The following is a 12,839-nucleotide window of genomic DNA, read 5'->3' on the forward strand; positions in this document are numbered from 1 at the left end:
GAAACCATCTACGTTGTCCTCCTTTTCCCACCCACCCCCATGCCATCATATGTAGGTGATACATTCAAAACATTGTTTTTAAATGAACCACACCAAAAGGGAGCCACCCTAACTCACCAGCTACAATGGTTTTTTCTGCTTTCTGACAGACGTAAGAATGGATTTATATCTCCATTCCCTTGGCATCTTTGTAGGACAGAGGAAGGGGTTCTACTTTTGGCTGCGTGAAGAGCCCCACTGTCCATAAATTCTTTGTGGACACAACTCCACAATGGCAGGCTAATACTGGTGTGTCAATCCTGAAAACATTCAGCACAGTAGCAATGCTGATGTATTTCCCTCCCCATATCCATAGCTCCCACATATGATAGTCCCTCACTTGTGCAAGTATAAGTCTGATGATCTGTCTATGGTTCGTTGGACTGAGAGTATCAGGTACCAATAAATTGGATGGGATAATTTATCTGCAACAGTAACAAGAACTGTATTTTTATGCGTTGTCTAAGACTTTCAACAATTCTGTTAGCCACATACGTTTTACCTACAAAAAACACTCTTCCTGAAAATTTTTGTTACAGGTGCGACATGATCTTGCCAGCAGAGTCTTCAGCTGCTGCAGTATTATGATGAAGAATGACTTCAGAGTGACAATCTACCTTCTTCCACACATTCTTGTCTATGTTTTATTGGGATGCAATCAGGAGGACCAACAGGAGGTGAGATGATGTTTTCCTGTACATTCTTCATAAGAATTAAAATTGAAGCAGCATAACAGTATATTTTAAGTGCTCAATATAGGGAAACAATATAGGTATTTAACATTCTTCTTCATTAATAATATAAATATTCAGCCAGGCTTTGAGTAAGTCTTAAAAGTTTCTGCTGATAGGTGGTACACCAGCTCCACAGAGAAACTATTTCCTCTGAGTAGTCTACTGTGCTTTGACCTCAGAAGCGGGAAGGCTATGTATCCAAATAGAGCTACAGCATCAGGAGCTAGAGTGGTAGAAGGAGTAAATAGGCATTCCACACTCTGCCCAGGGAGTAAATTGGATTGGTGCATCTTCAGGGTGCTCTGTCCTCTAATTTCCCCTGACCCGGCCATGACTTCCACTTTAGGGGAAAAGCTGGTTGTGCACAAGTCCTCCTGCAGAGCAGAGTTTATGCGTGTCTTGTGCCACAACCCTTCTGTGTGGGCTTCTTGTTGTTAGGAACCCACAGGCTGGGTTCTATTTCTGTGCATGTGGTTTTGGGAGTTTTGTTTTTGTTTTTCCTGAGAGAAACTGGAGAATGAACCTGGCCCTTAATATTGCTGTAGAATATGTTGAAGGGGGAAGGAATGCAAGCCAAAATAGGGGAAGAACAGGTTAAAGAATATTTAGAAAAGTTAGATGCATTTAAATTAGCGGGGCTTGATGAAAGGTACGGATAAGGAACTAGCTGCAGCAATCTTGGAACCATTAGCATTTATGAGAACTGGAGGACAGGTGAGGTCCCAGACGACTGGAGAACAGCAAACATAATATCTATCTTTAAAAAGAGAAACAGAGAGGACCCAAGGAGTTGTAGACCAGTCAGCCTAACTTTGATACCTGGAAAGATATTAGAACAAATTTTTAAACAATCTGTTTGTAAGCACGTGGAGGATAATGGGGTTATAAGGAATCGCCAGCATGGATTTCTCAAAAACAAATCATGCCAAACCAAAATAATTTTCTTCTTTGACAGGGTTACTGGCCTAATGGATGGGGGGGAGCAGTAGACATGATGTATCTTGATCTTAGTGAGGCTTTTGACACAGTCCCACATAACATTCTCATAAGCAAACTAGGGAAATATGGTCTATATCAGTGCTTCTCAAAGCCGGTCCACCGCTTGTTCAAGGAAAGCCCCTGGCAGGCCAGGCCGGTTTGTTTACCTGCCATGTCCGCAGGTTCGGCCAATTGCACCTCCCACTGGCCGCAATTAACTGCTCCAGGCCAATGGGGGCTGCGGAAGGGCGGCCAGCCCCCATTGGCCTGGAGCAGTTAACTGCGGCCAATGGGAGGTGCGATCGGCCGAACCTGCGGACATGGCAGGTAAACAAACCGGCCTGGCCTGCCAGGGGCTTTCCTTGAACAAGCGGTGGACCGGCTTTGAGAAGCACTGATATAGATTAAATTATGAATAGGTGGGTGCACAACTGGTTGAGAGGCCGTACTCAAAGAGTAGTTATCAATGGCTTGTTGTCAGACTGGGAGGACATATATAGTGGTGTCCCACCGGGGTCAGTCCTGGGTCTGGTACTATTCAGAATTTTCATTAATGACTTAGATAACAGAGAGGAAAGTATACTTCTAAAGTTTGCAGATGACACAAAGCAGGAAGAGATTGCAAGCATAGAGGACAGGATTAGAATTCCAAATGACCTTGACAAATTGGTCTGAATTCAACAAGATGAAATTCAGTAAAGACAACTACCTAGTACTATGCTTAGGAAGGAAAAATCAAATGCACAGCTAGAAAATGGCAAATAAATCGTAAATAAAACGTAGCACTAAAAAAGTTCTGGGTGTTCGAGTGGATCACAAATTGACTATGGGTCAACAATGTGATGTAGTTATATGAGAGGCTAATATTCTGGGGTGTAGTAATGAGATTGTTGTATGTCAGACACGAGAGGTAATTATCCCACTCTACTCTGCAGTGGTGAGGTCTCAGCTGGAGGATTGTGTCCAGTTCTGGGTGCCACACTTTACGAAAGATGTGGACAAATTGGACAGAGTCCAGAGGAGAGCACCAAAAATTATAAATGGTTTACAAAACTTGTCCTATGAGGAAAGGTTAAGAAAACTGGGCATGTTTAGTCTTAAGAAAAGAAAACTGATAAGGCTTCAAATATGTTAAGGGGTATTGTAAAGTGCTGTGATCAGTTGTTCTCCATGTCCACTGAAGGCAGGACAAGAAGTAATCGGCTTAATCTGCAGCAAGGGAGATTTAAGTTGGATATTAGAAAGCTTTTCCTAACTATAACAATAGTTAAGATGTGGAATAGGCTTCCAAGGGAAGTTTGTGTAATCCACATCATTCGAGGTTTTTCAGAATAGGCTGGACAAACACCTACCAGGCATGGTCTAGATTACTTGGTCCTGCCACAGTATGGGGGCTGGACTAGATGACTTCTCTAGGTCCCTTCCAGCCCTACAAAACTGTGAGAAGGGAATAGCAAATTAATCAGACTTAACTATGTTTTATAATCTATGGTTAGTTAAGATGTCCCTACTTGCATGTTCCATTTCTGGGGAAACTTTCATTGTTTTCTCTGTCATAAACTGCTAAATTCCTCATGTGTATGTGTGTGTTTGGGTGGGGAGGCGGGGGAGGAAGGAGGATATTTTCTCACACACCCATACTTACATCTTAATCAACAGATCTAGCAACATTTCATTAACCCCAATAAAAGCAAAAATAAAATTAAAATAGTCATTCAGTGATCCACTAACCAATAGTCATCTTGTTAGTCATTTTACTTAAGTTAGACTGTGTCTGACTTGCATGGAAGCACCATTTACTTACCTATATTCTGAAGACACTTAGCTGAACAGTATTATCTGTTCTTCATAAAGCTGTTCAAAATGCTTCACCATGCTTTCCTATGTCTTTTTTTTCCCCTGAACAGTACTTATTGGTATACTTCTTATCTTTTATTTTCTATCTGTATTTAGGCCCTAGGGGCAAGAACTCTATACTGCCCCCAAAACACTGCAGACACTTAACAAATGCTGTTACAATGTCTAATATTTCTAGGTTGACCTCTGTTTCATCTGTTGTTCTTAACATTTAGCCGACTTTATGATGAAACTAAAAATGTTTTGATTTTTTTCATATTAACCTCTGTGTAGGTGTATGCAGAGATCATGGCTGTTCTCAAACATGATGACATGTGTACTAGAAGACTCCAGGATAGTGCATCAGATCTGAGTCAACTAAGTACACAGACAGTGTTTTCCATGCTTGATCATCTAACACAATGGGCTAGACATAAATTCCAGATGCTTATTGCTGAGAAAACTGTTAGTAAGTCAAGCAAAGACAGAGGGGATCTGAAAGGTTAGCGATGTTGTTTGTATTGTATATAAAAAGAATTTTGTATTCTTAAAATAAGCATTTAGATATGTCCCTTCAAATTAGGACTGCATAAGAATGGAACATGCTGCCAAGATAGTGTTAGACTATTACTATGATTTCTTAAGTCCATACTACTGGCAAACGAACAGTGTATCCCCTTGCCATCCTCGTAGTGTTTTCTAGCTACTATTTTGAGAAACCTGTGGATTCATAAAGTAAGAAACAGATGTTCTAAGACCTTCTTTTATCTTGAATTTATTTTTAGAAATCTTATATAACACTAAGTTGATATATATGATGCCTTGAAAATCTTAAGAACATGCAGCTCCACTGCTTTTAAGAAATTATATTTATAGAAGAGAGAAACTTTATTCTTAATTAAATTATTAATTTGGGGTAATGGATGAACTGAACTTTAATCTTTTTAATGATAACTTTATAAATGAAACTTGGATAATAAACTTCTTAAACTGTTTTATTCCATAGCATCAAGTGAGGATTATGCAGAATATCAAAGTGTGACACGTTTTCTAGACCTCATACCTCAGGATACATTGGCTGCTGCTTCCTTTCGCTCTAAAGCATACACAAGGGCTGTAATGCACTTTGAATCATTCATCACAGAAAAGAAACAAAATATTCAGGAACATCTTGGATTTTTGCAGGTTTTAATTAATTTTTTATTTCATTTAAAATGAAGATGAAAACAGATGGACCATGTTTAGTTGTCAACACTTAAGGTTACCCCTCCCTTTGTCTTTTCTCAAAGATTGCAGATGTGGCTAGGCTGTTGCTGTCTGAAGCAGCAATAGACAGTTACCTATCTTCAAGCAGCAAGGGCTGTTTCCCCCTACTCATCATGTCTGCTTATGTGATAAGCTGGAGGAGGTTTCTCTTTAGAAGAAAACAAGAAAATTAAATAAAAATCTATAATTATCACTAAAATGGCTCCTTTTTTCAAAAAAGAACAGTTTTTTGTCTTTCAATGAACGTGATCCTCTTTTTAAAATAAATAAAAGCTAGTCATGATTTATATAAATAAAATATTACAATTATGAAATTTTTTTGTAAAGTGAAGTATTTATGCTAAAATAGAGGAAGAATGCACACCATGTGTATTAAAAAGATGAATTATTTTCAAGCGGCATAGTTAACTTGTATGTTAGCTGCGTTCCTGTTAGAGTTCACTTCTTCTCATGGTTGAAGTTGCCCAATGATTTCCTAATTTGAGAAATAATCTAGAACACTCCTTCTGTGATGTGGAAGAGTCATATGTATTTGCAACTCTGTATTATACAATTTACTGCATAATACAGTACTTTATTTTATCCTTTGTGTAAGTTGCTTCAAATAAATTTGATATGGTATCCATTCAGTAACATGAGATTGTTGTTACTGAGCCATATGAAAATTAATGACTGAATGACTGAAGTTCATGTGGAAATTTGGCCAGCAAAATCTTCTAAAATGTCTAAAGATTTTATTGTTCAGTTATGTGATGTCTTAGAGTCATAACTTGTAACTAAGAACTCTGCTTTGAAGCAGTTTTATATGACAGTTAAGTAACATGCTTGATTCTTAACACATTATACAAATGTCTTGTTGTTGGCCTTTGTAGCTGAACCACTGTTTGATTTATGTTTTCAATTGTAATATTTTCCATGTTCGAAAAAAGAAATTATATGCTGCTATGCATGAACCAGATGGAGTAGCGGGGGTAAGCGCAATTCGGAAAGCAGAGCCATCTCTCAAAGAACAAATCCTTGAACATGAAAGCATTGGTTTGCTGAGAGATGCCACAGCTTGTTATGACAGGGCTATTCAGCTGGAATCTGACCAGGTAAAATGACAGACACATTCTTATTTCATCATCCAACAAAAAGGTGAAAAAATATAATGATCGAGGCTTAGAATATATATGTAAAATATGAATACTTATACTGCTGCAATAAGTGCATATGAGTTACTATAAACAATACTTGGCAAACAGGACCAAGTCTTTCTCTAGCTTCCAAACACCTTTAATTTAAAAGTGAAATTGGGATGTGTATGGGAGTGAGCGTGTTGATGCAACAGCGGCCGCTTTGGCCAAATGCAGGATTGCACCATAGTTTGCTTGATATGGCAGGGCAGTCAGTCGGTTTCCCTTGCATGAGTCCCAATGAGGTGCAGGAATTTTCTTTTTATTCTTGATGGGGTCATGTGGTCCTGGTCCCCAGAGGGTCTGGAAACCTCAGTTCTCGAGTCTCTGAGAAATAAGTTGGGGAACCCAGGCCCGCCCACTCTATTGGGTCGGTGGGTAGCGATTTGATCTATCGGGAATCGATTTATCATGTGTAGTGTAGACGCAATAAATCGATCCCTGATCGCTCTCCTGTCGACTGCTGAACTCCAGCTCAGCAAGAGGCAGAAGCAAAGTCGATGGGGGAGCCGTGGCAATTGACCCCACACCATAAGCACGCAAGGTAAGTCGAACTAAGATATGTCAACTTCAGCTACGCTATTCTCGTAGCTGAACTTGCATGTCTTACATCAATCCCTCCCCCTCCTGCCAGTGTAGACCAGGCCTTGGTCTCTATCTCTGTAGGCTTTTCAGCCTGTTGATCCGATCGGCCTTTCTCAGAGTTCTGTCTCTGCACAGCTTCTCAGCAGCTTGCTGTCAGAGTTTTCCTCTTCAGCCTGCTTGCTCCTCTGGCAGCTGCCCTGCCTCTTTGCTTCCTAGCTCTTTTATTCTCCCAACTGCTGTAAGGCTGCCAGTCAGCTTTGGCTGACAGTACCTGCATTAGCCCCTGGGTTGCTGGGCCACAGGAGTATATTACCCCATGGCAGTGAGTTTGTCATATTATTGTTCACAACTTTCCCTAGCAGTTCTCAAACATATATACTAAAAAAAACAGTTTTACTTTGTTCTGAAACACACCTAAGAAATTACTTATATCAGCTGAGATTCTTTTCCAGGGAGTTCTGTTCACATTTGATTTTTTTGGTGTGAATTTGGTTATTCTTTTTAGGTGTAATAATTTAATTATTTAAACGTTTTTCTTTCCGTGTCAGATTCATAACAAGAAAAATGTGAAAGAACAATGAAAAAAACAAAATTGATGTATATGCACCCAGAAGCTACCAACATGATATCTCCTAATTATACACGATGTGTATTTTGATGTATTCTATCTGCATTTCTAGATCATTCATTATCATGGTGTAGTGAAGTCCATGTTAGGTCTTGGTCAGTTATCTACTGTAATCACTCAGGTGAATGGAGTTCTTGCCAACAGGTAATAATTTAATACAACCCCTGTTTGAATAATAAAAAGTTCTACTACAGCAGGTGTATCTAGAAGTGTGGAAATAGGATTTTATGGACAAAATGGAAACATTTAAAATTTCTCTAACTTCAGGATTTCAACATTGTCTGAAATACTGCTACTTCATTTGTGTATAATACTCAGTGCAGATAGATATATGCTTTAATTTATTCAAGGAAAAAAGAATCCTTCATTGTTAGCGTATGGTTGATTGCCACATACTTGTTCTTTCTTTTGTTTTTTTCCAATATACAGTTTTCCTTGCACAGTAGTGAATTTTGACCAGAAAGTTCATCTTTTATAATCATAAAATGTGTTCCTAGTAAAGTATATATACTATTTGCAGACAGTTTCTAGGATGTCAATTTCAAATTACTATAAATTGATCACTTTTTTTTACTTAATGTTATTCATTACAAGTTAACATACCTTTGATTTTCAAGTAATATACGGGTTTTGGTGTGTAAGAGTTAATTAGTTTTTATAATGTAGAATTAATGCATTTTGTGCCAAGAAAATATAATGGCTATAGCACTGGCTGGTTTTGTATTGTGTTCTGATTGTGTGTACTTTTATAGGCCAGAGTGGACATCTGAATTGAACGCTTATAGAGTGGAGGCAGCCTGGAAACTAACACAGTGGGATTTATTGGAAAATTATTTGGCTGCAGGTAGTAAACTAGATATCAAAATTTTTGTGCAATTATATATGTTCAAATTTGGCTAGCTTCAACCAGAAGGCGTTTGTTGCAAATTTCTTGATCTGTGAAATATCAGCTGGTGTTAACTTTACAGTTTTTGTAAATTTATCTGATCTTTTATGACTGGAATTTTCAAGGGATCATCAGGCCAAACACCCCTTAGGCTTCTTGGAAAATTCCACCTATAGGATTTCTAAAAGCACATATTGGCACAAATTGCTTGAAATCTCTTCGGACTAATAAAATAGTAAAGTTGTACTCCTTTTTATGTTGTCATGAATTTTTTGAAATCTATTTGGACCAATTCTGATGAAAGTTTGTTTGATCAAGAATTTCTGCTAAACATTTCTCAAATGTTACAGTATTGACAGGCTATGACAGAGATGCTGTAACAATTTTTATAGCTGGGGGTGCTGAGAGCCATTGAACCAAACTGTAAACCCTGTATGTAATGGAAACCACTTCAAGCCAGAGGGTGCAGCACCTATGGGCTATGCGTATTGCCTGAGCAGCTAATGAAATGGAATTTCTGATTCTTTGTTTTCTAGATGTAAAGTCCAGTACTTGGAGTGTCAGACTGGGACAATTGTTGTTGTCAGCCAAAAAGAAAAACACAGCAGCTTTTTATGAGACACTGAAAGTTGTTCGAGCAGAGCAGATTGTACCCCTCTCAGCAGCAAGCTTTGAAAGAGGGTCCTATCAGCGAGGGTATGAACACATTATCAGGTATTTTGTGGCTTCGGTATACCACTTCACTGTGTTCAAGAACTAAAGAACTCACTTTAAAATGCATCTATCTCATTCATGTAATCTATAGTAAGAACCTTCATTTTCAATGATAAATGGTGCTGACCTATTGGTGTCTTGTGTTTTCTGACAACAGACACACATACAATGCCAACTGCAAACCTTTCCTGATTGACTGAGATTTTGTGTTATATCTCCCCTGGAAATATTCATAATTTTTCTTTGTAACTGTTGCTCTCTCATCAAAAAATCAGCAAGTGAATTCATATATGCTTGTCAGAAAATGAACACCTCAGACCAATTCCTGCCCTAAAAACACTACAGCTAAAACCTGAAATTTAGTCCAGTGTGTTAACTCCACTAATTTCAGTGAAATTTTATATTTACACATCTGTAACTGAGAGCAGAATTTGGTTCTTCATTTCTAGACTCAACACGAGTAGAGATTATTTTCCTTTAAAGGCAGTTTAATGTAATTGAACTGAAATTTAACTTAAAATACTGTAGAAGTTGCATAAGAAAAAGGTTCAGTATTATCTTTTTATATCCTATACCTCCACATGGCAATGAAGACGTGGTTTCATGCAAAATATACATTTTGGCTTGCTTACCAACTCAGTTTTTAAAAAAAATACTGTTTTATGTACCAGATAGGTTTTATGCTTTTATTGGAAGATGCCATTCAAAAGAATTCTACATTTCCAAATGCTCTTGACTATTCACAAGCATTCATCTCGTCACTATTCTCGCATCAGCTATATACTCTCCAAACTTTTCTCATTAACTAGTAGACTAAGAACTATTTAAGTTCTTAACTTTGGAATTTCAACAGTGACAAAGATCTTTCACCATTTCTATAAAAGTTATTCTAATAGTGGTGTTATATATTCATAAGAATTATTGCTAAAAGAAAATGGCTATAATTGTTTTAAAAATATTGCACTCATTACCCAGCTGAATTTGCCATTGAAGTCAGTGAGACTTTTGTCTGAAGAAGGAATGCGGGATTAAGCCCATACTTAGCAAACTGCATTGCTTCTGAGTTCAGTTTATCTATTGTTCAGAGAGGAGGTGGTAAGAAAACAACAATCAGTTCACTAATACAGTTCTTGATGTATTTTCTTTTAAGGAAGCATGGTATTTTGGATTATTCATGTGGTCAGCTTTGGGAATGAAATGACAAATGCTAAATATATGATACATGTAACTGAAAATGGCAAACAATTTCTATAGTACATTTTCATATCCTTTCACCATAGGTTACATATGCTGTGTGAACTGGAACACAGTATTGTACCATTGTTTCAGCAAATGGATGGTGACCATGGTAAAGAGTCTCTGAACTGGATTGCTCGTATAGAAATGACACAGAACTCCTATAGAGCAAAAGAACCCATCTTAGCACTCAGAAGGGCTTTGCTTAGCCTCAATAAAAGGTGAAGCTATGATTATTTCTTATCCTTCCATGTTGCATATCAATCAAATACTAGCTTTTCTCTTATTCAGTAGTAGTATTTTTGCACATATTAGTGAGTTATGATAAGAATCTACTGAAATTTACTTTATGAACAAAAACAACCCTGTTAAATTTCAAATACAAGACAAAAGTGGTGTTTTCCATTTGAGAAAGGTTGAGATCAGCAGGGAAAAATAATTATTTCCAGACTTAGGGGGGATAAACAACAGAGAATAAAAGTATTATGAATGTTTATTTAAAGTGACTTTCTTTTTAATAAACAGTTTAAGCTATTTGTGTTTTATTTCAATACCTTATTACATGTATTTGAGATTGTAATGGCAGCACTTATAAATGGAACTTCTTTTGGGAAAAAATCACCACAGACAGGATTATAGTGAACTAGTTGGAGAATGTTGGCTCCAGAGTGCCAGAGTTGCAAGAAAAGCTGGTCATCACCAAACTGCATACAATGCTCTTCTGAATGCTGGGGAATCCACGCTATCTGAACTATATATAGAAAGAGCAAAGTGGCTGTGGTCCAAGGTAAGCAAAAAAGAAATGAAATGATTCAAATTAAGATGCATTCTTACCTATAAAATAATAAAAGTATCTAATTTAAACAAAAATACAATAAATGTGTAATGTTAATGCATTTGTAAGAGTTATGAATTGACTCTGAGTGCTAGTGGTTTTGAGAAATGCAATTAAAATAAATGTAGTAAATTGAACTGCAGGTGCAACTGAGGAGGAGGTCAAGCATGCAGTAAATGAAAGGTTCTAAACTTAGTTCCTGGACAAAATGAAGAAAATTGGTAGATGCTCTAACTTTTGTTATTGAAACCAGTATTTATCAGTGACTTAATGGATGACAGTAGGTGGATGTTTCAGTAGAGAAAGCTAAAGGGATTGTTCGAGCCTCGTTTGTGCAGTCATAAACCAAGGCTTTTACTTACCTGTCCCCAAGGTGTTACAGCTATGAACATAACATTGTTTTTTCTTGTTTAGTAAAAGTAAACTGTTCTGTTTCTTTAAAATAAACAAACAAAAGGCATATGTTGAAGAATGTTTTCCCTCTTTCTCGAAGGGTGAAGTGCATCAGGCTCTCATTGTTCTTCAGAAGGGAGTTGAAGTATGTTTTCCTGAGAATAAAGCAGCATCTGACACCAAAAGTCAGCTAATCCATGGTCGGGCTATGTTGCTGGTTGGCAGATTTATGGAAGAAACTGCCAACTTTGAAAGCAATGCAGTTATGAAAAAATACAAGGTGAATACAACACAGTTTCTAGTAATCATACATTCATACACAATTTATTATGTACATTAAAGTAGAGGCTAGAGACTTCAAACAGAGACATAGTCCTCACTATGTTAGGCGCTGTATGAACATGTAGTAAAAAAGATGGTCCTTGTCCTATGGAGTTTACAGTCTAGGATAATTTAGTTAAACCTCTTGATACATAAGTTTGTAACTCCCAGCAAGCGCTAAACCTACCTTTGGTGTCATTGAAGTCAATGGAGTTATATGAGAAATAATTTTGTGTTTTTTTGCTAACGGATTTAAGGATTGAAATTTTTTACCGGTATGTCATTGGGTTACTTTGAAGGGACAGCTTGGCAGATAGTGCTTGCTCACTGTCCAGTGTAGAGAATAATGTCTATTGATCCTCCTTAATCTTTCTGTGATGCTACCACTCTCTAGAGAGCTAGAAAAGAGTACAGGGCCCAATAATATCATATTGCCTTGGAAAGAAGAGTGTCGCCTACTGAATCACCAATTTATCAAACAGTTTTTCTAATGCTTGTCTAAATACAGGCCTGCTCAAGGTTTTACGCTTGAGATTTTTCACATTCATATTTCTGTCTTGCTACAGAACTAATAATCCTGTAGCTAAGTCATTTAGAAAAGTAAGCATAGAGAAAGTCTCAAAATCAAATTCTTACTGCTCTCCACATGGAAAGCAGTGGAATCCCACCATTAGGCTATGTTTTTGGGATTGCTAAGTTATTTGGTACACCTCACCTTTGTTCTATGCCAAGCGGCAGGACGAACACAGCTGAATCTTAGTTTTAGTGCCACCCTATTCCTGCAATATTGCTTTAAAAAAAAATTTTTAAAGTGCATCACAAACGTCACTGTCAATAGCTTTGTCATTCAGATCAAAAGTCGTATATGATACTAAATAGACTATGAAGTTTGTGGACTGGAGAATCCAACCCTATACGTTAAATGTATGGAATTAAGAAAGGAAATTGTAGGCTGACTTTCAAAGTCTTTGACAGTGAAATCTTTTACCCAGCATGTCCCAATTTGTCATGAGACACAGAAAAAAGAGGGAAAAAAAGAAAATGCAAGAAAGCCAGAATATGTCCCAGTTGGAGTGGCTCCTGTCCTGCAAGACTGGCTGGGTTTGGCTCCTCATTTCAAGCATTGCAGCCTGACGCATGGGGTCACAATGCCGCTCACTCAAATTTAGCCTGGCTGCCCTCCATCGGGGGCTGGACCAAAACTGAGCGGTGC

The 12,839-nt window shown here is 37.7% G+C and overlaps 1 protein-coding gene across 6 annotated transcripts in view; it reads left to right on the top strand.

Moving 5' to 3' along the window:
* Positions 1-12,839, top strand: part of ATR (ATR checkpoint kinase) — a 72,734-nt gene that overhangs the window by 36,650 nt on the left and 23,245 nt on the right. For all 6 annotated transcript variants that reach the window (XM_075068489.1, XM_032765625.2, XM_032765626.2 and 3 more), the window contains 10 exons: positions 579-716; positions 3,882-4,089; positions 4,594-4,772; positions 5,783-5,947; positions 7,294-7,385; positions 7,994-8,085; positions 8,664-8,841; positions 10,122-10,298; positions 10,705-10,864; positions 11,406-11,585. In XM_075068489.1, coding sequence (XP_074924590.1) covers positions 579-716; positions 3,882-4,089; positions 4,594-4,772; positions 5,783-5,947; positions 7,294-7,385; positions 7,994-8,085; positions 8,664-8,841; positions 10,122-10,298; positions 10,705-10,864; positions 11,406-11,585 — 1,569 coding nt within the window. The remainder of the gene's footprint in view (positions 1-578; positions 717-3,881; positions 4,090-4,593; positions 4,773-5,782; positions 5,948-7,293; positions 7,386-7,993; positions 8,086-8,663; positions 8,842-10,121; positions 10,299-10,704; positions 10,865-11,405; positions 11,586-12,839) is intronic.

Source organism: Chelonoidis abingdonii, chromosome 8 (assembly GCF_003597395.2).
Source record: "Chelonoidis abingdonii isolate Lonesome George chromosome 8, CheloAbing_2.0, whole genome shotgun sequence".
Lineage (NCBI taxonomy): Eukaryota > Metazoa > Chordata > Testudines > Testudinidae > Chelonoidis > Chelonoidis abingdonii.